Consider the following 27674-nt stretch of genomic DNA (forward strand, 5'->3'; position numbering starts at 1 on the left):
GCTTTCTGAAATGCTGGTCTTAATTTGTAGAGGCATCTGAGTCCTACTTTCTCTCATGCAAAAAGGCCGTATGAGTGTTGTAAAGCAGAGAAGATGGAAAGAAAAGAGGAGAGAGGGAAAGAATGCACTCCATGCTGTTGATGCTTTTTCTGCAGACACTCAGGGATGAGAATGCAGTGTTGTCTTGGACTTCTAAACTGGAGAAATGTGTCTGCAAGCTCTTGGGACTAACACAGACACTAGCCAGGAAGTGTTGCACTTCAGCTGAGCTTCTGAACCGAATGGAATAGATTTTTGTCAAAGCATTTTGATGTTTGGTAAAGGGTCACTACTTGAATGACACTCCGGGGCAATGAAGCCAATTCCAGAAGTGTTCAGTGGCACATTGCCGTTAAGAGGATAGGAAGGTAAGCATTCAGATATCTGGATTCCTTTAAAGGAGAACACAGGTGGCAAGAAAAGAGGCAATTAGACCAAACAGTCAATATTAACTCTGATTCTACAGGACACCTTTTATGATAAGGGATCAAGGTGTTAATTAACCAATTTCTCAACGCTTCCCTCAATTAAACAGCATCGTTGGCCTTTGGAAGCACTTTAGTCCGTGAGTTAAATACTGTGTCAGTTTTTCATTTCACATTTTCGAAACACTGAGGCCTGTCACCCTCTATGCATGTCTGCTTGGAACACAGAAGCCCACAACAGAACAATTGCTCAACAAACCAAGCCTTCACATTGTACCGGGGTAGCTAGCTGGTAGCTGTGCCTATCTGAGCTCAGGTGGCTGTGAAGAGGTCTCCTAGTCCAGGCCTTCTCAGCAATGCTAGACTCAGCTGTTTCAGGGCGTAAGGGCAAGGGTGCTGTCAACTGTGGCTTCTTGACACACCACAGCTACATGGAAACGGAGACACCCACTCTGAACAGACCCCGTAGGTGACCACAACGCCCAGGTCTCCTACCTTCCCTTTTTCATTAGGAAGGGCTTACCCTGTTTGAGGCACAGACTTGGGACAAATATGTTAAAACACAGAACTGCCATGACAAGCTTAAGGGACAACTGGGTACCACTCCCCAACAAGCTCCTGTTTTAATCCAATGCGGTCCCTTTCTGCCCCTCCCTAAATCTCATCGTTGTGTTTTAAACTGCTCCTACCATCCATCTGACCAGGAAAAACATTAGAGGGCAAAGAGAAACTCTGTCCTTAATATCTTTAAAGCAAATAAAACGAGATGAGCTGTTGTGCATTTAATTCCTAATCCCCTGACTTGTTTTGACCAGGTCTACATCAATCGAGTTAAAAACTCAATCTACAGGGCAGAGGGGAGCAGGGTGCTCTAAATACTGCCAGCAGCTCTTCGCCACGCTGTATTTCCAGCCTTGTACTCTACCCAGAAGATGCGAGGGTACATGCAGATCTAGCCAGAGCTGTGATACAAGGTAGAGGGACTGCCATATGGAGGTGATGAGCTGCAGACCCACACAAACCCGTGTATGGCTGCGTTTTACCCTTCTCCATGGTGGGAAATGTGTTTCCAATCAGTTTGTGGTAACATAAACCGGGTGGTGGTATTTAGTGATTCATCTACATACAAGGAAATAAGGGCTCGAAACTAACATGCATTTCCTATAGGACAAATTGAATAGAGATCTTGCAAAGTTGCCACCATGGATTCTCATATGGCATGTAGGAACACATTACCCCAGATGACCACCAGACACATTTAAATGTGTCCCATCCTAGGCAACCATATTAGTATTTTACCTTTAGTCCTAGGACATTAATCAGTCTTTACACTATAACAGAAAAGTAGCCTCTAGTGGCATCTTGCCTTGCCAGTGAACGTATAGTGGTGGCCACACCTTTCTGGGCGTGGTTTCAGGTGCAGATGTGACCCCTTACAAGGTAGAGGAGGGGCTGGCTCACTCTCTTGAGTTGTGGTCAGAGCATCAGAAGAGCAGAGACTGCATCTTCTGGAGCAGGAAAACCGGGGTGGTTACTTTTATCTGTGTAAGTGCTTCTCTAATAAATACCTATTTATCATGTATCTCAGGTCTGGTGGACTCATTAAAACCCGGCCTTCAGCAGCTCTTTTCCCATCACAACAAAATACATACTTTCTCCCCACGTTACTCCTATAAAATCCTAAATATGTTTATTGGACGATTCCTTTTTCCATGGACCTGATTAGGGTCCATCTCCGTTTCAATCAGTGCCCCACAGACATCACAAACAAACAAACAAACAAACAAAACACAATAAAATCAGACCCTAGGAACACAGACTTCAGCAGAGCATACTGTAGCTGACATGAATTCTTTGATCTTGCTCGAAGCTAAGTCATGAAGACTTACATTTACAATGCTCATTTTGAAACGAGTCAGGTGTGACTATGCGTGATGCTATTTGCTGTTGTTTGTAAGTTTAATGCGTGTGCGGCTGGATGTGGAGATTTGAATGAGAAATGTTCCCTGTGGGCTCCTGTATTGGTATGGGGGTGGGGTGGGGGTGCTGTTTGGAAGGTGAAGGAAACTTGGGAAGATGGAGACTTGCTAGAGGAAAAAAACACTGCTAAGAGTAGGCTTTGGGAGTCCGCAGTCCAGCCTTAGTTGCAGCTCATTCTCTGTGGTTGAAGACCGATCTCGATCTCTCCGCCTCCTGCCTCATCCACCCGCTGCTACCCACCCCCACCCTTGCTGCTGTGGACTCTCCCCCAGGTACAATAAGCCATCATTCACTTCTTTAAATTGGCTGTTGCTGTGCTGAGCTCACAGCAGCTCTAAAAATCTACTGAAGATTTCCACAAGACTGGGCTTCTCAGCAACTTGTCATGGAGAGGGGAAGGTTGCTAGGGCCACACCCCCTCCTGGGAATTTATAATCTGCTAAAGGACCACTAAGAAAGGGAGAGTCGAGGCTGGAGAGATGGCTCAGGGGTGAAGAGCGCTGGCTGACTTTCCAGAGGTTCTGAGTCCCCAGCAACCACATGGTGGCTCACAACCATCCGTAATGAGATCTGGTGCCCTCTTCTGGCCTGCAGGCATACATGCAGGCTAACACTGTATGCACAATAAATAAATAAAAACCTTTAACACGGAAAAAAAGGTTATTGGAAGGAAGGTTATAAGGAAGAAAGGGTGGAAGGGAGGGAGGGAGGGAGGGAGGGAGAAAGAAGGGACTGGACAGGGAACAAGGGATGGGATGGGACCAGGGACAGGAAGGAAGGGATGGGAAAGGGAGGGGAGGGGAGGGGAGGGAAGGGAGGGGAGGGGAGGAGAGGGGAGGGAAGGGAAGGGAAGGAGAGTCACTTCCTCAGCGTTGCACTGGCAAAGCACCCATACTCCTGGAAATGAACTCCCGACTACACTCATGTAAGCAATCCTAATGAAAGTCCTTGCTCACACCCCTCACTCCCACGCCCCCCCCCACTCCAAACAAACCACACAACAGTAGTGGGAGGAAGGCAGGGACTCACAAGAGTGTGAGTTGGGACAAGACAGCCGCATGGGTGAGGGTGAATATGAGTGAAATTCATTGTGTACAAGTACGAATCGCATTATTATGCATAATTGACATATGCTAATAAAACATCAAGACATTTTCAGAAACTAGTGACTGTTAAAAGGTATGGCAGAACTTTCTACAATGGAAACATCCCCCGTATCTTAATGATGGTTGCACAGATAATGATTGCACCAGTGTATAGTAAAGGAAAATTTATTAAGCTACACACTTTTTGTTTGGTTTTTGTTTTTTTGAGACAGGGTTTCTCTGTAGCTTTAAAGCCTGTCCTTGAACTTGCTATGTAGACCAGGTTGGCCTCAAACTCACAGAGATCCGCCTGCCTCAGCCTCCGGGGTGCTGGGATTAAAGGTGTGCGCCACCACCACCTGGCATAGTTTTTGTGAGTATGAATTGTACCCCACACAGGGGTCTTCTTGCTCTAAATCTCTGGGGTTCACGATCCCCAGGACCTGGGCCATTGAGAAATGTTTCCAGTGGAAACACTTGTTCCCTGTGGCCGATGAAAACAACAGAGATGGTAAAACGATCTGTTGTAAGTTACATCCCTGTAACTTAAAGGAACATCCTTTATGGTGGGAAATCTGCCCTCCTCCTGGTGATATCTGAGTACTGTCCCTATTCTGTTATTTCAATGTCATCTCTTTAAGAGAACTGAGAATACATGGTAGTTTTCTTATTTTGCTTTTATTTATTTATTTTACAATTTCTATTTGGTATTATTCAGTATGATTCAATCTCTGTGTAGCAAAATAAAAAGACAACAGTATATTCTTTCGTTTTCTTATTCTGCAAGAGGGAAGCACGTGTTCCAAACTCTCCAACTGACCTCACTGTAGGTCCAGGCATTTATTAAGACTAGTCATAACCTATCCTGCCCGCCCTATTGTTTATATTGCTGCCCTTACTCACTGGCCCAGGAAGACAAATTGCCTCCCCCTACTCCACACTGTGGTGTGGGATGTAGCTCACTCTCACCTAGAGGATCTGAATACTCTCTCTCTCTCTGTGTCTGTGTCTGTGTCTCTGTGTGTGTGTGTGTGTGTGTGTGTGTGTGTGTGTGTGTGTCCCTCCCCCTCCCTCTCTCTGTCTATGAGCATTTCCAGAGATTTTACAATGTCTCCGATGTGGAGGGGTCTATGTCTCTTGGAGAACCCAGTGTAGCATGAACCTACATCTCAGGAGACTCAAAAAAGAGACAATCCTTGTAGTTAGGAATTTTATATACTTTCAGACCCAGAAGCCTAACTGTGAACATAAACAAACACTTTTAGGATCCAGAGCAGACAGAACATATCTGTCCCCCCCCTTCACCCCCCCCAGACTGATAATACTGAGACAGCCTGACACTCTATACTCAAGGTTACAATTAGGCTGCTTGGATTTTCTCCCCTCAGGGAGAGCATTTGACAAGGTGTTAAGAAATTGTGTTACCTGTAAAACCCCTTGAGGTTTACTCTGTCCTTTACCAGGTCAGCTGCTTGAACGATAATAATATTCCTTAGTGCTCTTCCTGCGCAAGAAGAGTTTTCTCCATAAATCTAAGCAGAAAAGACAAGCAATCATTACAAATGGAGAACAACAATGTGACAGCCTGTGAGCTCCCAACAGCATGCTATATATAAAGGATCATGAACAATTCCCTAAGCTTCAGACACACTTTAGCCTACGAAGCTACAGGCCTATAATTACCTTATTTTATTTTAGCTGCTGGTCCACTTACTCTATTAAGATATAATAACTATTTTCCAAATGTAAAGAACCTTATTTAACTATCATCATAAGCAATATTCTCTTAAAACATGAAGTTTTCGGTGTGAAAGGCTGGAGTCGTTTATCTGTGTAGATTAATCACTTAATCTACTAACTTGGCCAGTATCGATAACCCATGCATGTAAAGCCCCTTGGAAGACATTTCCCCACTTAGTGAACAACTAAAAGCCCAATGCAATGCCACAGCAGGCTACTTTGTCCTGAAGCTTCACGCAGCTTCGGAGTTCACACTTAATTCCAAGTAGTCTGGCTTGACCCGTGGTACTTCACAATTCTACCTTTCGGAGAGAGGTTTTGCTTAACTTCTTTCCCATTCCTCCTGGGGAGGAAGGAAGGTGCCTCCTGGAGAGCTCTGGACTCTATTTTAAAAGCTACCTCCTTTTCTCCAAGCCAAGGAGGGAGGTGAAATGCACTGGGCTAACTTCACAAGGCAGATGATCATGAAAGTCACTGTACCCCGCTATTTCTCACAGCTTTCCATTTGTTCTTCCCTTTTTCACAATGTGAAATAAATTTATTGACGTGTTTATTTTCACGGGTATGGGTATTCCTCCCTGTACTTATTTACGTTTGCATTCGTGTTCTATACATGTGGACATGACGCTTTTGGAAGTCAGAAGAAGATATCAGATCCCCTGGAACTGGAGTTACAGATGGGTGTGAGCCACCATGTGGATGCTGGGAACGGAGCCTGTGGTTTTGTTTTTCTTGTCGTCGTTGTTTTTGGAAAAACAGCCAGCGCTCTTAATTGCTGAGCCAATTCTCCAGCCCTACTTGCTTCTTGGCTGACTGTGTTGGTTTTGAACTCAGGGCCTTGTAAGCAAGGCAAGTGCTCTATAACTGCACTATACCTCAGACCCTCTTAGTAACTATTTCCTTACCTACAGATATTTTATATTACCCCTTACAGCAAACAAATTGATAATTGATATGTTGATTTTGACTTGCTAGAAAATAGGTGTTCAAACATAATTCTCCCAATATCATCACTTATATGCAATCTGATGAGAAGAGGGTCCAGAAATGATGATTCCCTGTTGGCACATTTTTAAAAATCAAATCCTGAACAAGCTACATGACAGAAGTTACTGAGGCAGAGGCACAAGTCAGCTGGTGCTAGACTAGTCCTGCCATCTACAAGGCTCACTCAATTAGTCATTCAAGAAGCCCTTAATGAGTAGCACAAGTTCTATGGCAGGTGTATAATAGTGAAGGGCAGGAAGGAGAGGTCCTGGCCTTCAGTCTCTTGTTCTGAAGAATGGGAAAGTATGTGTGACTCTTTAATGTAACACAATAAACATGCCCTCATCTCTTCTCATCAATGAGCACAGAGGGGACAACGCCCTTAGGGGTAACTATGCATGCATCTCCTCTTACTAAAGTTCTGTGTACAATGTATACTATTTGAAAACTCTTGTGCTTCCAATACTATAAAAACTGAAGGATGCATATTTTACTCTACCACGCTGACAGCTTATTGCAAAGCATGGGAAAAACAGTTATTTCTTATGTTATGAGCATCGTGAATTATGCCAATGCTGAGGGAATCTCAATGTTTTCATGGCTCTTCCCTGGCAAGGAAGATGGTGTGATGAGGACATTATCTCTGCAAAACTCTGGGAGTTCAGGCAGCTATAACCTAAAGTCCCCCATTGGAGTCTGTGAACCACCATTACAAAACTACAGAAGGAAAGAGAAAACAGTTTCATACCTGGGAAGGACTATGTTCAAGGTATGGATTGGAAATTCTTCTTGAGAGAGTCTATTTTAAAAGGAAAAAAAGGGGGGGGGAAGGAAATTAGACTCAAACAGATACTTGGAACCAAAACAAAAACAAACAAACAAACAAAAAAAAGCAAAACACATCCAAGTCAGACCCAGGAAGTGCCCACAGTAGAGTATTAGTTTAATAAACCTCTAGCCACAAGTCACACAGGATCAGACTCCCTATGCTCTACTACGAGCACTCCATACCCACCAAGCAGGACATTCCACTGGAATAGCTCCTGCCTCAGAGAGAGTACAGACAGATAGCAGCAGGAATGCAGAAGGTTGTGCCTTCCATGCCCTCAAGTCACTCCGGGGACGACACTGGGATCCCCATTCCCCGTGCGCCTCTCCCCTTCAGCCCTCTTTCTCTTCTACCCCAAAGGCTGCTTCAGCCTCTCAGTGGAGCTTCCTGCCCTTCAGTTCTACCCCCTGACCCACCTGCCTACCCCCACTCTCCAACACCAAACCATCCTTCAATCTTCAGCGGACAAATCTCCCGAAATCACATCCTCCCTCTTAAAGTGAGTCGCTGGTAGCTTATAGGAGTCAACTCAGGGCCCTCAGCCCGGCAGTCAGCATCTCACACACTCTGTGTGTTATCTTTCTTCAGCCCCACAAGGGTTTCCTGACTGAGATATAAGTGATCCTGGGGCTTGGAGAGGATACCATAGATTATGTTCACAATACATGAAACTGACCAAAATAAAGAATTTGGAGGATCTAAGTGAGGGGACATTAGGAGAGACAGATCACTCCCAAAGTCCTTGCCTTGCAAGCTTGTGGACCTGAGTTGGAGCACCATAACCCATGTTTAAAGGGAAAAAAATGGCTATGGTGACATACACTTGTAAGCCTAGAACCAAGAGGGTGAAGGCAGGTGGATCATTCAGACTCAATGGCCAGCTGACTTGGTCTACTTGGCATCTCAAAACTCAAGTGGTTTATATCTGAGAACGATATCAAAGGCTGTCTTCTGGCTTCCACATGCATACAATGCATACACGAGTCTGGGCACATAAAAGTATACCCACTCACAAACATATATACGCACATATATCAGAGCAATCTGCCACCCACATCTCTACCTATCACGCCATTTTCTGTTCAAACCCATTGTCTTCCACAATGGACCCACAGGACCTCAGACTCCAGGTTTGCACTCCCCCCCACACACACAACTGCCAACCAAGCCCAGCTGTGCTTAGCTTCTAAGACCAGATGAGATCCTCTGTGTTCAGAGCGATGAGCTCGTTGGCTAGACAGTTTTCTCCCCAGCGAGGCCCCACCAATGGGAACCAGGCTGGCATTCTTTGGGGGGGAAGGGGCTCTTTATTTTGCTGCCATCCACACTGAAGAACGTGGGTGCCCTGCATTGTGGTACACAAGGAACCTGTGATGGTACCCGGCAGTGCGTTTATTTCCGGGCACCTTGAATAAACGTTACATAAAGCTGTTTGCTTCCCCGTTCATTTACTTCGCTCTTTATATATCACATATCAACTAAGTATTTGCTGAATGGTTTGAATTGTGGGAGCTAATTTCCCCCTCCCCCCAACTAACAATCTAGCGAGCAGCGCCCATCGCCCACAGATGGTATGGCACAATGGAGAGTGATTACCGCGTCCCACTGCGGTTCAAGAACAGAGAAACTAACATTTACTGAGCTCCCAACCCGTGTTTAAAGGCTCTTCACACCTGGGCTCTGAAACTCGGAGAGCCCAGTTTTTAGCCCTCCGCCTCCACTCCTAGGAATAGCAGCGAGCTGTATATTTACCAAACATCATTGCTAGTCATCCCTTTGTGGTTTGTGAACTTTCTACCAAATGTCAGCCTAGAGAGAAAATGGCCATGCTGACTCTTTCCCACAGGAATTATCCTTGTATTACACAAATGAAAGCATTGACTCTTTATCCAGAAATGCTAATAAATACTCTGCTACAGGTCTGCTTAAAAAAGAAATTTTCGTAAGTCAGCCCATTCGTGATGCCTGCCATTCTGGCCTTGCCTCTGCACACTCCCAGTGAGCCCTCCCTAGTCCTCCGGTCATCCCAGCCTATGTAGTATCTCCAATTATTGAAATATTAAATAATTTAACCCTTACGTATACATCAGATTTTTCCTATAATGGTGAGTTGTCATGACTAGTTGTTTTTTTTTTTATCATGAACAAGGAGGATTTTTTTCCCCCAAAATAATCAATCACTGGGGCAGACCAAAGCCGACAATCTCCATCTTTTCACCGATTATTGTGTCAGTTAGTTCCTTCCAAAAACAAATTCTTCACATGAGCTAGTCCAAGAAAAAAGCCTTCCTTAGTTAGGTTAAGAAAAAAATCTGAACAACTGGGCAGGAATATTTCCCACGAAGGAAGCAAACCCCTCCTCTTTCTCTCCACTGGCATCTTAAACCAGGCAGCTGTCAGGGTTCCAGTCACGAGATCCAGCTCAACAGAATGGCCCTCCCCATGGCCCCTTTCTAGAGACGGGCAAAGGGAGCAGGTGAAGTGTTGAAACTCCTCAATGCTGAAAAGATAAGGGTGCTGGATACGCTGCCAGTCCCTGGGGAATGACAGGCAACACAGTAAGACTTGTCTTTCACAGAACACAACCCTATTGTCAGAGCCTCCAGCGATGCCCTCTCTTAGCCAGGCCCAGAGGAAGTGTGTTTCATTAACACCTGGGGATAGCAGTCCACTGAGCTAGGGGAAGTCACAGAGCTGTCTGTAGATCTCAGTGAAGTACTGACTTGTTAAACTCAGAATTACTTTCCCAACTGCTCTTGTAGAGACTACTTCCTGTCAGGGTTCAGTGCTGACCGGAATTAATTGAGGGTGATGCTCTTCTGTATATGTGTTTCTCTTATTGGTTGATGAATAAAAACACTGTTTAGCCAATGAGGAAGGAAGAGAGGCTGGACTAGAAGAAGAGGAGAATTCTGGGAAAGGTAAGCGTGCAGAGAGAGAGAGAGAGAGAGAGAGAGAGAGAGAGAGAGAGAGAGAGACCATGCTGCCAATGGAGTAACAGCATGCTGGGGTATTACCAGGTAAGCCACAGCCTCGTGGAAATACACAGATTGATAGAAATGGGTTAACAATTAAGACAGAGCTAGCCAATGAGAAGCCCTAGCCATCAGCAAACAGTTTAATAATTAACATAAGTCTGTGTGTTCATTTGGGGCTGAAGCAGCAGGACTTGGCAGGACAAGAAAAACCTAGCAACAATTAACAAGTTACAAAGGCAAGAGGATTTTTCTTCCATCACCTCAGGTTTAATGTCAGGACCTGCTGACCTGTTTAAATGTGCCTGAGGCGGGGTGGTGTGGATTGAGGAAAGAAATAAGAGATAAAAGAGTATGGAGGGCATCCGGTGAATACTTCGGTCAGCCCTAAGTTTATAACTCAAATCAAAAGTAGGTGAAGGCAGAAGACGTCCTTACCATGATACAAGGAAAAAACAAATGTAATTACCTACTCAATGCCCAAAACTTGAAGTAACCACACCTTAGCTCAAACCTCTCCTTGTCTGGCCTTGGGGATTAAGATATCTAGTAACGGACACCTTAGGCCAAACATCCTCCAGTAGTCACACCTTAGACCTTTAGGTCTCAGACCTTTAACCCTGAAAGAGTAAGGATGGGTTTGAACACTGACCCCAGGTCAATATGGAATGGAGCTACTGCTATGGGCCCCGACAGTTTAAGGGGCCCAGGAGAGACTCTGCCTCTTCATTGTATGTGAGGGCGACCATACAGTTAAGACTGCATCTTCAGTGTCTACGAGAACACTCTTGAAAACGATGCCTTCCATTTTAACATTCCATCCCTAAAGTATGACTTAGCTGTTTCTAATCTCGCCTCTTAATGCCCTGGCTTTACTTAGTCACCCAGCATCCACGCTCCATCTCTACGCTTATGGCAATTTCCTTCTATTTAGTTCACATGATGAAGCCACTTACCATGCTCCTTGTGGGACGCTGTGAAGGCTTCCAGAACAAGGAGAACAAGAAACCTTCCCTGATTTATCTAACCCCTTTACCAGAAGACACCGTTAGTCCTGAAATTTATCAGAAAAACCAATTCCGCCATTTTGGCTAAGTTTAAGCTAGCTTCCATTAAAATTTTTAAATAATGACCAAGATGGAATTTGGTCGGGACCATCACGTGGAAGCTTTCTCGGTGAGTGACCTTGAGACATGTGTTGGCAGGGTTTGTATGGACAAAACCCATGGTCCAGCATACTTTCCCATGAGGCTTTGTTGTTAGTTTCCAAGACCTCCAACTCCCAGAATCTCAGGCTGTTACCTGGTCTTTGGGCAGGTGGGGCTTACAGGTTTTAACTTCAGATCTAACAACAGGAGCTATAAACTTTAAACCCTTGAATGCTCCTTCTTGGTCCTGATTTTCCCCAACAGTTTCCTCTATAACCTCTAGTGGCTACTCTATCCATGCCAAATGTCTTTCTATGGTTGTTTTGCATGGGGGTTGTGGCACGGAAGACTCAAACCAGGATTCTCCTACCTTGGCCTCCCAAGTGCTGGGAGTTTAGGAGAGACCTCCCAAGAGTCCTCTCTTTAAAAGGGTCCTCTCTTTATTATCTCACGATGAATAAAATGAACAGAAAAGGTGACGGTTCCTTTTCCTGCTTATTCCCAACTTCCAGGAATTACTTTTCAGGAGTGCACTGATTCGGAAAGACATATGCATCGCACAGACAGACTAACAACGTGAATGAAAATGGACTTTAATTCAAAACTTTTCCCTCCTATTTATGTATTTATTTGTATTCATTTACTTTTATTTATTTATAAATAAGAAGATGCCAGAAGAAGGCATCAGATCCCGCTATGTATGGTCGTGAGCCACCATGTGGTTGCTGGGAATTGAACTCTGGAAGAACATCCAGTGCTCTTAATCACTAAGCCATCTCTCTAGCCCCTCCTTTTTATTCTAATGAATCACAGAAAATAGTTCTTTTAAATGGACCCAGAGACAGGGAATGTTCTAAGCACAGGTTAGAGACCTGCCGTCCTTCATTGCGCACTAACGGACAGCAAGGATAGGAGTGAATGCCACAGCTCAGAAACACAGCTGGTCACTGCCTTTTAGGTGGGTGCCCACTAAAATTAAGCTAACCTGCCCAAGAGCCAAGCCCGGAAGTCATGTAGGTACTCATGGTATTATTAGTGCAAACCTGTAGGTCTGTACAGGAAGTCTTACTAAACCAGAGACAATGGGGCTCATGCTTCCTCAGCTCTTAACAGGAGATGCCTCAACACTACCCCCAGACCCCATTTACATTGCCAAGGAAAGAGATTTCCTAGGGAGGAAAACTGAATCGCTTCAATTACCAGGGAAGTACAACCTGCCCTATCACTAAAGCAAACCCCCGAGAACACACAGATGAATGATGTCACAACCACTGTCACATTCCCCATTTGGCGTGACAAAGCAGACTATGAAGGCAGAACCACAGAATAAAGACACGTGGACAGTACCAATCTAGGAATCCAGAAAGCAGCATAACTAACTGGTAGACACATGTAAGAAATCATAGGCTAAAACAATAAAGGCTGTCACGTTCTGGCAACTTCTAAGACTGTGGGCCCTTCCTATGGCCAAGGACAGAATCCCGCTGTTTGTAGGTTTTAGAGTCACATAGTCACAGAAAGTTTGGTACCATGAAAACAGGTAGCAGGGGCAAGCCGCTGCAGTGGGCAGGGAGTACCTGTTCCGGCCATGAGTTCGGGCGGGCTACACCTAGGGTCCACACTATCTCGTGGGGATCCTGGGCACGTGCCCATAGCAGCAGCCAGTCACCCACACACGGGCCACTAGTAATAAAATCTTCTGAACAGTGTCACCACACCTAAGTCAATGATGTCCTTAAAATTATATTTTTCCATTGACCTGCCATGTGTTAAGAAAGGAGGAGGGCTGATGAAATGTCTCAGTAGGCAAAGTCCTTGTCATATAAAGATTGAAATAAAGAACTGATTCAAAGCTGTTCACACACACACACACACACACACACACACACACACACACACACACACACACCAAAGATAGCAGCAGACTCTTGGGCACCCTCTTTGCCTTAAGCACCTATCCATGTTGGCAATTGCGTCCTGTTTGTGCAGGTGAGGGGCTCAAGTGTCAGAGGGAAATGAAGCACTTTACGATAGGCCCCAGAGAAACGAAAGAAGAGACAGCGGAGACCAAAGTCAACAACATGCCACGCGCCACTAAGTAACAGTAGGCAGGCTTCTGCCACTCACCGACATTTTACACACATCAAATAGCGGTCTCTGAAACACTCAGAGGTAAGTACAGATGACAAACTAGACTGGAAGGAAGCCAATGAATCTCCCCACGTTCGCAAGCCAAGTCTACCTTTAGTTGCTACTCCAGGGATACACATTTTAACATGGAGCATCATGACTGAAGTAAGGTGACAAAGGCCTATGCTGAGTGACTTTTCTAAAGATGTAGACCAAGCTCTGCCTACCTCCCTCAGACAGGGTACAAAAGGCACAGTGAAGGAATGGATCCCCCTAAGTCCATCTTTGGGGCTGCAGCTTACTGTCAACTACACAGCCCCTGAGTATCCTCCCACTACAATGCTAACTGCTAATACGTCCTCAGGGAATGCAGCGAGATGTCACTTAAGGAGTAAAGCATTTGCTTAGCATGCAGGTCCTGGGTTCACTCTGGGGGGGGAGGGGGGCTTACAAATAATACCTGCTAGAGATCTAGCTGGTCCCAAGCCTGGGTGGCGCAGAAATCCTTGGGGAAAATACCACGGACCCATACCAAGCATACTGAGTTAGAATCTCAAGGAGTGTGGTCTGCATTGTTTCCTGCCCCAATCCCAGCCGGCAGTGAGTTCTAATGTGTGGCCAGCTTTGAATAAATCTGTAAAAACTACATGATGCTAGGGAGACAGCCCAATGCTTCAGAGTATTTGCTGCTCTTCAAGAGAACCCTGGTTCAGTTCCCAACACCCACATTAGAGGTTCACAAACACCTGTCACTCCAGCTCCGTGGGCTCCAGTGTCTTCTTCTGGACTCCAGAAACATCTGCAATCACGTGCACGCATTCCCACCCACATAATTTAAAAAATAAGTGACCTCATGACTACTTGAAACTCGTCCTCAAAACATGACCTCATCACATCCAGACTTGCCAGTAGCACTGAGATCTGAACATAACTTCACAATAGCAAATGAATGGAAGCCCCTGCTCACACAGTATGTGCTTTCTATAAACCGAACACCAGACATAGCCCAAAGCAGTCTGCAGAGAACACAGAGCCCACATACCTTCGGAAAGCCATACCCTCTTAATGGCATAAACATTGTTTTGATCCCCCATAAGCCCAGGGTTCCATTTGAGTATAAACATGCCCCCCTTCTTCAACCCTAAAGCTGAAAAGAAAAGGGGGTTCTGGTAAGAATTACAAGTAGTTCATAATCTTGCCTACTTGAGAAAAATCAGTGAAAACTACAACAGATACAACAGAAACAAACCCCAAAGCTTCAGCAATTTGAACTTATTAAGTCTTTGAGAAAAATATCCTTATTTTTGGCTGTGCTTACAAACAAGAAAATAATTTTCCCCGCCGGAGGCCTGAGTGTGCATCCCTAGTCAATGTGATCACAGAAAACCAATATTTAGAGATCAGGTAACAAAAAGCTATGGGGAAATGGTTAAACTAGCAAGCTTGCCCATTTGTCACTGAATTATCCACTTTTACTACTATAAGCCTGTAGCTGGAGTTTCTTCACACCCTGGTCCCACAGCCGATAAGCCCCGAATAAGCACACAGACACATTAAGTAGAAACTGGTTTTGACCTATGGCTCAGGCTTCTTCTTGGCTAGCTCTGTCTTAATTATTAACCCATTTCCATTAATCTAAGTATTTCCACGTAGTCTTATCTTACCGGAGAGAGGTCCAGACCTGTTTGTTACTCCTTCCTCGGCTACATGGCATCTCCCTGGAGGCTTCTCCCTCTTTTTCCTCTACCCAGAATTCTCCTCATCTCCTAGTCCTGGCTATCTTCCTGCCTCTGCTGGCCAATCAGTGTTTTATTCACCAGCCAATAAGAGAAACATATATACAGAAGGACGTCCCCCACCGTAAGCTCATTAATCATACCTGGATACCAAGGCAGACCCTTTCTATAGTAGCTCGCTGAACAGCTCAGATGCAAAACACTTTGAACAGCAAAGCAAGTCATGGAAGGGCTGAATTATGGCATATCCATGAGTCCATGGGGATAATATAAATAAGTAATTCAATAAGCCAGTGGGTATGTGTAGAAAGGAAACACCTTCCTCACAGAACAATTCCAATTACTGAATGTAATCAAAAGATCATGGCAAACACCATAATGGCAGGGACTACAGACAATACCTGTCAGTGGATGTTAAAATGAGTGGGAACTATAAAATAAGACACGGGATCCTTGCCGCTCTGTCCACATATCTCCCCACAAGGAAATAAGCTCACAGGAAAACAGACACCGATTTAAAAAAAAAAAAAAAATCACAAGTCACGTGATAAAAATAATCACATATCTGGTGACAAGATGACATCATCTTTCTCCTGGTGCACAGACCGCGAAAATCAAGTTTTACAGTATTCCTACCGCAACGAGTATCCGAATTTCATGAGAGGGTACCAGATAACTTCAAAATGAATGGTGTTCTTAAAAATATCTGGCCTGTGTTCTGCTAAAGTGTATGAAAAGCCAAAAGAAATGAACGACCATTGGAGAAGACTGAATGAAATTGCCCAAGCTGGTGGTGAACTCTCCATCCTCCTCCTCAGCTAAGTGCTGGGATTACAGCGGTGCATCACCGTACCCAACAAGACCTAAATTATTTCAAAATGAAAAGTTAACAGTCTCCTCGCTCCTCACACCACAGCATCATGGTGGTGAAAACATTCAAATAGTATTTGCAAATACAGCACTTGCTGAGTTGCCTTTCCCTCCCCGTCTCCCAGTCTCCCCGTGACTTGCCTAGCCCTCATTCCTGAGCAGGTCCACGGGCCCGCCTGCACACTTGGGCCTCTGTCACCTTCACCACATAAACCCTGAGCATCTCCTTACACTTTATTATTGCTGGAGTTTCTTCTTACCACCAGGGTTCAACACTTCAGTCCCAAATGAACATACAGAGACACTATGTTAATTATTAACCTGTTGGCTGATGGCTAGGGCTTCTTACTGGCCAGTTCTTAATTATTAAACCATAACTACTAATCTATGTATTACTACATGGCCTTATCTTATCAGAGGATGCCTGGCGAGTCCTATCTTCCTGGTCTCAATGGCATCTATATGGCGGGCTCCCTCTGCCTACATTTCCCAGAATTCTTGTCTCCTAGCCCCGCCTGTCTTCCTGACTATATTGGCCAAACTGTGTTTTAGTCATCAACCAATAAGAGAAACATACATACAGAAGGACATCCCCCATCACATTATCTTTAACAAAGAAGAAAAAAAAATATATTTTACAGCTTAGCCCTCCCCCTGCCTGTATGCTCCTGAACAATGCTCCCTAAGACCTAGTCTGTACACTCCTGGCCTGACAACTCCAGGCCTTTTCCATTTTTCCATCCTTACCCCCTTTTGATGAAAACAAAACAAAACAAAGCTTCAATGTAAACCCCAACATTTACTGACAACAAGTAAATTTATTTTATAAAGAGTTTGTTGGCATCCATATAATTTTATCATTTATTAAAAGCAAAAGCCAATTCCCACACTAATGAGATAGCTACAGAGGCTTCCATTTTTATGCCAAGAATTAAGAGCTGAAGAGATGGCTCAGCCGTTGAGAATACTTGCTGCTCTTCCAAATGACCTGGTTGGGTTCCCAGCACCCACGCTGGGCAGCTCACAACTGTCTGTATCTCTACTTCCATGGCATTTGGTGCCCTCTTCAATTTTTTTTTATAAGATTGAAACATCAGCTAGATATTTCATGTTACAATATGATGTAGCACATCTTCAATGTTTTTTTCTTTTGTAGGGTTGATATTTTTATTTTGTAACTGTCAACACTGAGAACACTGCTTTGTATGGATACATAGTATAAAATGGCAGGGCTGTGTTTAAGGCCACTTCAGAAATTGTTGGAAATCCCATCCTAATCCCAAGGCAAAACTCATGGAGCAGCATTTTATGAAACTGAGTCAGCAACCCAGACAGCCATTTCTAAAAACAAACATTGTAACACATCACAGTCCATGGATCTATTAAATAGATATTAGTTATCTAATAGTTAGACATGTGCTGGGGAATGGCGGTAGGAACGCATGGCCTTTGTTTTCCATAAGTAAATGATCGTGCTTCTGTAAGAGCAGTGCATTTTGTATGAACGCTTTAAGTAAAACATGCAACAGTCTCGAATCTGAACCCAAGTATTTCAGGCCGTGTTGGTGTATGAGCATGGTGAGACGGCTCGTGCAGTGCAAAGCGCAGCTTCTGTGTATTCAAACCCAAGGTGCACAGACAGGCACTGCAAACTCTCTGGATTCATTACACACTTGATATGTGTATGTGTGTATATGAGTGTGGGAGGGAGATGACATGTGAACACGTATGCACGTGAGTATGAAGGCCAGAGATCAACCTCCGGTGTTATTCCTCAGGTACCTGCCATCCACTTTGTTTTTGAAAAACGTGGTTTCTCGATGCCTAAGGCTCACTGATTAGGCTAGACTGGCAGGCCAGGGAGTCCCAGGTAACCGACTGTCTTCACTCTTCCAGGGCTAGGACTGCTAGTGTGAGCTACCATGCCTGGCGTTTTGTGTGGGTGCTTTATGTCTCAATGCCTCATCACACATTTTATTTTGAACTTATTTTTGATCGCTGAACATTTAGAAACCTTTTATAGTAGCCTAATTTTCTGTCATCTTTTCACATGTAGCCACACGACCCCCACAGGGTGTCACAGCCGCAGCTGAACTACCTGAGAGGTGGCAGAGGTTTATAATATCAGCACTTGGGAGGTAGAGCAGAGGGAATCTGGAACCCAAGACCAACCAATCTCAGACACTAGAAAAATCTATGAGGACAAAATGGTGTTTCAAAAGCTCTGCCTGAAATGACTCACACAGTTCATGTTACAACGCTTTTTTATTCTTACGTCTCCTTCCAGAGTCTCTTTTAGTGCTTCCAAAGCTCTTTGTACTTCAGACACTCATTTGCCTTTTGTCTTACTACGCAAATCGGAAAGACATAGTCTACCACGTGCTATACGTCCAGATGCCCAAAGAGACATAGCCTTTGTTTAACAACTCTTACTACATATCTGCAAAGGGGAAACCCCCAACTTTGCTAATACCTCCCTTAACTGCGTTGTCTTCAGCCTCTTCCCCTGCCCCACACTTTCTCTTGAGAGGCAAACGTGCATGTTGCTTAGCAACAAGAACGAAGCCCTGAATTCATGACTACAACGCTTACATTCGAAAATACAGCCCACCCCTAACATGTTGTATTCTAGACAACTTATTTTCTTTACGCCACTGGGTCTACTACTTTAAGTGAGTAATGTAAAATGTACCTTTAAGGTTGTCATAAAGAAGAAATCACTTAAAATAGTGATTTTTTTTTTCCAAATTTTCTTGATGTCCTTGAGCGTGTAAGGAAGTATCCCTGGGTACAGTATTATGTTTGCACCTCCTGTAGGAGAAACTGCACCCAAGCCGCAGGTGCCCAGGCCAGCGTGCATGAGCATGCAGGGCAGGCACTTCCTCCCTGAGCCAAGCCTGCCTCTATGCGCAGAGACCGCTGACAGAGACACCTGACCCAGAGACACCAATGAGGAAAGGTTATGGAGTAGAGTCAGCCGCCTGAGCCAATAGAGGAAAGCATCCTTCTCCTCACACCAGTCCCTTAACTCTCATGTCATGGCGATTTTGTTCATGCATTTGGCCCGTGAGAGTCAGTCCTTGTTCTCAGACTCGGGAGTCTAGCAGACTTAACACAGACTCATCTCACTATTGTTGTGTGGTTGGAAGCAAGGCCTTCTCCAAAATGGATACGAATTTCCATGAGCTTTCCTCTCAAACCACTGTTTGAACTCTAAGCCGATTTTTATATAAACGAGAGTTTTATCTGGATGTTGACATGAGAAAAATCCCAGCACCTACTCCAAACCTATCTCCTACTCATGACTAGGTCTCTTCCTTGCTGCTCACCAAGTCTCTTAATTAATTAATTAATTAATCAAGAGGGTCAGAGCCAGGCACGATGGTATACATCTGTAATCCCAGCATGCAGGAGGCTGAGGCAGAAGAAATCATTAGTTCAAGACAAGCCTGGGCAATAAGGAGAGATTCTGTCTCAAATGAAAAGTTTATACACACAAACACACACATCAGAAAGATGAAACCTAAAGTTGGAAGTGTGGACTCTTGGATTCTATTGTGACTCCGTGTGCAAACTTTTAGTGTCACACAACATTTTCCTGGCCCCTGAAGTCATTAAGGGACTCTGTTTCCACCAACTTCAGGCAATTCTAGCTTAAAACAAAACATCACCGTCCACTGAGACAGCAATGGTAAACCTCACTGTCAGCTCTTTTAACGTTGACCAGAATAGCAGGACTTCCTTTCCTTTTGCCCTGGCCACTGGTAAAGCTGTGAGCTGGCTTGCCCTTCGCTTACTCTGCATCCCTTGATGAGCTGGCGCTTGAGTCCTGCAGTCTTGTGAAACTTTCTTGTGGGTCACAGGACACCCTCCCCCCATTCTTCTTGTGCAGGTCTTTCCTCCAGACTCGCTCATCTTACAGCCACCTCAGCCTCTTTCACCCCCTTCTACTCTCCCAAGTATGGACCGAGTGCTACCCACATCCCGTGCTAGTCATGGTCCCAGGTACGACATACCTGCTGCTTCTCGTCATCTACTAAGATCTGATTCAACAGTCACTTTCTTTACACGGGGAGAAGCCTAGTCTGCCCTGCACTGCTCTGATACTAATGGCTTTCTGGCCCTGAGAAGAGATTCTTCTCAGCTCATGATGGAGCTATGTCCAGTTAAACTCACTGAAAGTCGGAAGTGCATTCAACTAACTTACCACTGGCCCTCTTTCACTGTAGTGCTGATTGTGTGAGTGGCTGGGAGTTGCCCCTGAACAGTCTTAAGAAAGTACTATACCGCACATAAAGCTAACCTGGGAAAGGACTCAAACTCCGCTTTTAAACTATGACACCTGTTCGACGGAAAGTGGCTTTGTGCTAAATGCAAGCAGACCCTGAAGCCGGTGAGGGTCTGTCTACATATCCCTTCCCTTCCCAACCCTTTGATACTAGTTTATATCTTCTGTTTCCACTGAAGCATGCCCTCTAATTAAGTCTACTTCCTATATTACATCCTCTGCCTAGACATTTATTATTTTCTCTAGTAAATCACTCTCTGCTTTTTCTCATACAGGGGTCCACTCTCTATCCATGGCTGACTAGCAGGCTAGCCCTGAAGTCACTATATAGTCCAGGCTAGCCTTTACCTTGAGATTCTGACTCAGTGCTGTGATTACAGGCACGAGCCACTGCTCCAGGCTTATCACAGCCTTTGGTCAGTCTGTCTCTCCTCCCTGAAACCTTCTGCGGCAGCAGCACAAGCAAACAAAGCAGGAATCCCCCCAGCCAGAATCAGATCACGTAGCCTGCAGGCCACAACAGTACATTCAGACGCTCTTTGAAGTCAAGGGGGGCTCTAGTGCTCTGGATTCACCTTCTGGAGAAATGTGGCAAGCATTGGCAACAGCCATTCTGTTTTTCCTTCATTAGAAACCTTCCCAATGGACTCGTGGTACACCACAGAATCCATCTGGAAAATGCCACCTTCCTTCAGCCCATCTCTACCTTTCTTCAAATGACAACTATCAGTACTCACCTACAGCCTCCTTCCACATCTGACCTGGGGGCCAGCAGCACCGGCCTCACCCCCATGTTTCTGTGCCATAGTGATCTCCATCTCCACCGGGTCAGACACACTCTTTCCAAGGACAAAGGGAGCCAGAGCTCAGGGGACTTGGATCACAGTGAATTTGGGAAGGCTGTTCCATGCCACCCAGATAGTAATCTCACTTACAGCAACAAGCATTTCTAACCCAGCAAAGGTCCCTAAGCAGGGTGACACTGGCAAAATCAAGTGGAAGATGTTGCTGTCTCAAGTCTGCTTAAAAATAAAAACTGCAGGCCAGGCAGGGAAGTGCACGCCTTTAATCCCAGCACTTGGGAGGCAGAGGCAGGTGAACCTCTGTGAGGTCGAGGCCAGCCTGGTCTACAGAGTGAGTTCAGGGCTGCCAGAGTTGTTACACAGAGAAACCCTGTCTCAAAAAAACAAACAAGCAAACAAACACCTGCACATAAGCTTATTGGAGGAATTGCAGAATCCCTACAGTAAATAAACCTGCTTAATCCAACATTCCCAAACTCTTATTTGTTATTTGCCACCTCAAGACACATGCGCTGATGGGAGGCAGCCAATTTAAAAGCTGTCTAGATGGTGAATCACCTCCATTAGGCAACTGTGAAATCCTCTTCCCCTCCACACCTCTCCTCTAACCTGCTCACCCAATGACTTGTCAGCAGCACACAAATCAGGTTCAGATGTGAGCTTGCCTCCTACAGCCTGATCTGGGAGCTAAGGAAACACATGCCTAAAACAGGGCTCCCGCCATACAGCCAAAAGTAGCAACAAAGGAAGGGCAAGGCTGATTCAGATCCTCAGGCTGAAACAATGGCAGGTACCTGTGACTTCTACACATACATCACTTCCTCTCTTCCATTCCCCACCATTTAATGAGAAAGACATACTCTTAACATACATATACATGTGGTACACACAGAGAGAGAGAGAGAGAGAGAGAGAGAGAGAGAGAGAGAGAGAGAGAGAGAGAGAAAGCGAGAGAGGCTCGCACACACCCTGGCATGTGGTCCAAAGGCAACTGTGTTGGTATTTACTCTTCTCTGAAAGCATAATAGCAGTAAGAGACACTTCATAAAGGGCTGTTTTCAGAGCTCTAAATTTTCACTTGCAACCAAACCACATGCTGGGCATCTGCAGCTGTACTCCTTTGTATTTGGATTAAATTAGGAAACCAGTTTCTTTATTGCGGTCAGCTAGAGACATGATGGTATCTGCACTGTTCAATGGAGACCTCTCTCTCAAACAAGCTAACAATAACAGGCATTCTGAAGTCAACAAAATGTCCTATAGCCCAGAAGCCAAGGACCAGGGATTCTGCCTGCTACAATGTATGCAAACTATGTGGGCGGGCAAAGCCCTTATTTCAAAGCACTAACATTCTAGCTCCCCTCCCTTCCTGCTAATCCAGGTGCATGGGGAAAATGCCACGCAGCCATTACAAATGTTGTAAAGCCCTTGTCATACATTCATTTTTGGTGAAGCTGGATGGACAGTGTACTGGAGTGGTGGGGTCACCTGAGCCCAGGAGTCCTTGAGACAGGCTTGGGTAAAACAATGACCCTGGTGGAGAGTGAAAACAGAAAGGGATATAGCAAAAGGCTAGTGAATTTGTGCGAGAGACTATTTCGTGTATATGTATATGTATATGTTGTTTGTTTGCTTCTTTCCCACTTCCAAATTTCTTTTATTACAGAAATTATTCAAGAACAAAAATCTACAAAATAAGACATACTCTCCGTGGGCCACAGAGAGAATGGTTTGGAAATTAAAAGCACTCAATGCTCTTGCAGAAGACTTGAGTTCAATGCCCAGCACCCACATCAAGTAGCTCACAGCATGGCACATGACTCCCGTCCCAGGGTATCCACTGCCCTCTGCCCTTCCACTGGCGTCTTCCTTCCACACACATAAGTGTACATAAACTCATGCAGGCACATACGCATACAACATGCTAATTTTCAAAATGGCCAAACCCTGCATTCTCTCCATTCTCCCACCTCCAACCCTATGAAGGAAAGTTCATAAGTTACGACGGTAGCTTTTACAGATAAAGGGTTGTACAAAAAGAACATGTCTCCAGTCAGAAGGAAAGCCAAACTGAAGCTCTCTGATGTGCCCATTGGTGGGAGAGAAACAGGCAGTCCCCTGGCTGAGAGCTGTGAAGGTAAGACAAGGCTGAAGACCCTTGCAGGAAGCTTGTGTTGATTCATGGTCCTTCCTGCTCTGTGGCGTCCGCCCAGTGACCCTGCCTGCCCTAAGCTGACACCATGAAACCCTGGAAGAAGCTGGTCAGGAGGGGAAAGAGACAACAGGAACCCGGTTGGAGACATTCAAACCACAGGGCAGGAAGGCACGAGGCAACCTTCCCCTTTCCAAGCGGCCAGCCATGAGTAAAGGACACAGACTGGGCTCTGCTGAGCTTCCTGCTCTAATAACCCCGATGCCCGCAATGTCTGCTCTGTGGTCATTTTGCCAAAGTGCTCAGTTACTCTGTTCTGTCACTGCTCTGTAACAGTCAAACGATTAAGGTTCCTAAACGTGTGGATTTGATTTCATCTGTACGCAGTCAAGTTCTGCCTGAGCGAAGGGTATGAGAGGCGTAAGATGGCATTATTACCTTCACACATGATGTGATGGCACAAAGTGATTTCCAGTGGAATCTAACCTCGCTACTCATTCCCAGATATGCAGAGTTGTTTTTTTTTTTTTTAATTTAACTGATCATGAGCGCTGTATATAAATCACTGGATTCTTTTTCATTTAATATTTTTTCAATTTGGTTTTTTTTTTTTGAGATTTGTTTTACATGTATGAGCATTTTGCTCACGCGCATACCTGTGTACCACATGTGTCCCTACTGCCTACAGAGGTCAGAGAGGATGTCAGATCCCCTGAAACTGGAATTACAGATGATTGGGAGCCATCATGTTGTTGCTAAGAATCAATCCACCGTAAAAACAAGTGGTTTTAACCACTGAGCCATCTCTCCAGCCCCTTAAAGAAATGTCTACACAATATGCGTTCTGCCTTCCTGCCCAGTTCATGTTCTCCTTCCCCTCCCCCCTTTTTCAAAAGACAAAAACAAAACTCAAACAAATGGACCAAAAATAATCGAAGGCGGGGTTTAAATGAATCCACCAGACCCAACATAAATGACAAATAGGTATTTATTAGGGAAGCACCTACACAGATAAGAGTAAATAACCGGTCTTCCTGCTCCAGAAGATGCAGTCTCTGCCCTTCCGATGCTCTTACCAGAACCCCAGAGAGCAAGCCAGCCCCTCCTCTACCTTGTAAGGGGCACAATGGCTCACCTGAAACCATGCCCATAGGGTGTGGCCACCACTGCAAGTTCACTGGCCAAGCAAAATGCCACCCTAAATAATAAATCAATCAATCAATAAATAATTATTGTAAGATTAAAAAAAATAGCAAAGCAGAACAAAAAAAAAAAAATCACAGTCTGTTTTGTGTTGACCAATCTCTCCTGGGCACGGTGCCCACTTTGAAGTGTGACTGATATGTCCACTGTCAGTCACTTCATCAGAGAAAACTGATTTTCCCCTTCTTGGTAGGTATCATATGCACGCAGCTCCTTGGAGAGGAGTAAGACGTGTCCTCCCTGCTTCTCAGTGCTGGGATTGTGTCTGACATGAACTTGTGTGGGGTTGTCACAGTGTCTCTACAGTCTTACGTGTTTCAGCCCTGTTGCATCTGGAAGAGTTGTTTTCTTTGGTGTTATCCACCACCTCCGGTTCTTATAATCTCTCCACTTGAGCCTTGAGAGGAAGGATTTGATTTAAAAAAAAAAAAAAAAAATCCCATTTAGGATTGAGTGCTCCAAAGTCTTTCAGTCTCTGCACACTGTCCCGTTCTACAAGAAGTTTCTCCGAAGCCAGCAGTGGTGGTGCATGTCTTTAATCCCAGCACTCAGGAGGCAGAGGCAGGAGGATCTCTGTGAGTTCCAGGCCAGCCTGGTCTACAGAGCGGGTTTCAGGACAGCCAAGGCTACACTGAGAAAACCTGTCTCGAAAAACCAAGAAGCCTCTCTGATGAGTGCTGGACAACGCATACATCGTCTTTTCATTCTTTTATCCTAAGATGATAACTGTCCTTGATGGCAAGTTGTATTTCTTATGTGGCACAATTTCTTATATTTTTGCTGATAACCTTAGCCTTAAATGGCTGGCTGAGCCTTCTCTCCAGCACTGGATCCTGTTTCCCATAATAATCTTTTTACTAGGGAATTGAGACCATTAATATTGAGAGTTCTTATTGAGCAGTGTTGATTAGTTCCTGTTATTTTGCTGAGGTGGTCTGTCTCCCCCCCACCCCCATCATTGAATGTTATTTATTGTGTCCTCTTGGGTATGGTGAATCTTCTCATTAGACTGGTTTCCCTTCTAAAGGTGCCTTCTGTAGAGCTGGACTCCCAGATGAAAACTGCACAAACCTGGTTCTTCTGCACCATTGGCAAGAACTTAGCTTCTTCCCTGTCTCATGGCCCTGTGTGTCCATTGCGTCCCTTTCTGAGTCTTAAATGCCAACTCTGCACTTGATACAGGAGAATACAGGGTCCTGGTCTGTGGTGACATCACTTGCGATTTAATAAAGCTTGCCTGGGGGGCTCAGAATGCAAACTAGCCATAGCCATAGAGTCAGGCAGTGGTGGCACACACCATTAATCCCAGGACTCAGGCTACAGGCAGATGGATCTGAGTTCAAGGCCACCCTGGCCTACATGGGAGTGAAGAGTAACAGAGCTCACGCCTTTGATCCCAGCACTTGGGAGGTGGAGACAGGAGTGATATGGCTGGGAAGAGACAGGAATTCAAATGTTTTGCCTCTGAGGATGCCTGGAGACAGGACTGCCATTTCAGCTGGGTAGAGGTAAGATCTACTGGCTTGCTTCTCTGACCTTCAGCTTGAAGCTTGAACCCCAATGCCTGTCTCTGCGTTTTTATTATTCGTGTTACACTAGTCTGAGTGTACAGATTGGGGGGGGAGGCACAGTTAGTGAATGTCCCCAGGCGGGGAAGGCAGTTCTAAAGGGCCTCCAAATATGTATTCAATTGACGACTTCTCCGTACAAATCTGTCATGGTTCTTCTTAAAACATAGTTACAGTTATCTAATGTGCGTGGTGCTTTGTCTGCTTGTCGGTGAACCACTCAGGGGGCTGGTGCCAGGTGAGGCACTGGATTCTCTGAGGCTGGAGTTACAGTCATAAGCCGCCCACCTGGGTGCTGAGAGTCAAACCTGGGTCTTCTGCAGGAGAGCGAGTGCTCTTGACCTCTGAGCCACCCCTCCAGCTTCTAAAGCAGTTTTTAAGTGAGGCTGGAAATTGTTTCAGGACTCATGCATGAGTGGACTACAAAGCTGAACAGTTTAACTTATTTTCTAAGGGACATACAGCTAGCTCACCAGCATGTGGTGAGGCATGTGGGAGCTTATGTTTCTACACCCTCTTCAGTTTGGTATTGTATGAGTTCCTTGAAATTAAAATTAGTTACAGGAAGTACTGAGTTGACCAAGAACTTTCAAGAAGGAAGAGAGTGTATTTGGGAAAGGGAGTAGATGTGAGCAGGTGATTTCCTTCTGTGTCAGTTACCTATTGCAAAAGCCACAAGCTAAAAGAAACTTGTTGAAAGTAGTGGGAAATCTTAGAACAGTGAGGTATTGTTAAATTTCTAAGGGCATGTGTAATAAGGCTTTATTCCCCAGCTGGCTTCGAAGTCATAGATGAGGCTAGAGATAGGTTGTGCAACAGGATAAATGTACTACATGCTACACAGAACTAACTATACACTGGAAATGAGCTGGCAACATACACTTAAATGTACTTTACCATAATTAAAAACAAAATCACTGGAAAGTTACATTTGATAGACCCTGAAACCCCTAACTTACTTGAAAATGATAAACTCCACAAATACCCGTGGCTAAGCCCATGGCTTACACCTCAGGCTGATGGCTACCTTGCTGCCCTTGGGTTACTGTGCTTTATGCCATTCAGGCAAATTTCACTGGCAGTACCGGAAATGGGTTCATGAGCCAGTGAAGCTCAAGGAGTTAGCTGGGGCTATGTGAACAGAAAGATCCCTCTCGTGCGTATCAAAAGCAACAAGAAGTCCTCGGCATAAACAAAGCCATAGATGGAGGTGGAAAAGAGAACCATTCCAGTGTCAGAGAACAGACCTCGCCTCTCTCCTCCCTCGCCCACATTTCTGAAATAAAGACTCAATGGTAGTCCAATTTTCAACTGCCATCCCCTCTTATTACTGACAAGATTTGACACCCACGGGGAAATGTGATTTTAAAAGTGATAAATTAATTCCATGACTCATGGCAGACAACTCCTTTCACACAGCCCTCACTTGAGTCCTGCTGGATGACGCGAGCTTCTGCACGGTCACACTGGTTTTCTCATGCTCTTCAGTGCCCTAGCAGAGGTACGTGGTAAGGAGTATATTGTTTGTGTGTGATTACCAAGGCCACACAATCACTCATTTACAGGTATATTTATAATTTTGTAGCTACAACAAATGATGCTCATCTTCTTGTCAGGTGTTCTAGGGAACCCATCCCATTATGTCCCACAATATGAATAAATACTCGTGTCAACTGTTAACACTTCATTATAACAAGTCTGCAGTTCTTGGGTTAA

The 27674-nt window shown here is 44.9% G+C and overlaps 1 protein-coding gene across 1 annotated transcript in view; it reads right to left on the reverse strand.

Moving 5' to 3' along the window:
• Rapgef5 (Rap guanine nucleotide exchange factor 5) overlaps window positions 1-27674 on the reverse strand; it is a 212260-nt gene that overhangs the window by 164505 nt on the left and 20081 nt on the right. The window contains exons 2-3 of the mRNA XM_051177828.1: window positions 7005-7055; window positions 4955-5061 (exon numbers count right to left, since the gene is read on the reverse strand). Of these exons, the coding sequence (XP_051033785.1) occupies window positions 4955-5061; window positions 7005-7055 (158 nt within the window). The remainder of the gene's footprint in view (window positions 1-4954; window positions 5062-7004; window positions 7056-27674) is intronic.

The sequence above is a fragment of the Phodopus roborovskii genome, unplaced genomic scaffold (assembly GCF_943737965.1).
Source record: "Phodopus roborovskii unplaced genomic scaffold, PHOROB, whole genome shotgun sequence".
Taxonomy (NCBI): Eukaryota; Metazoa; Chordata; class Mammalia; order Rodentia; family Cricetidae; genus Phodopus; species Phodopus roborovskii.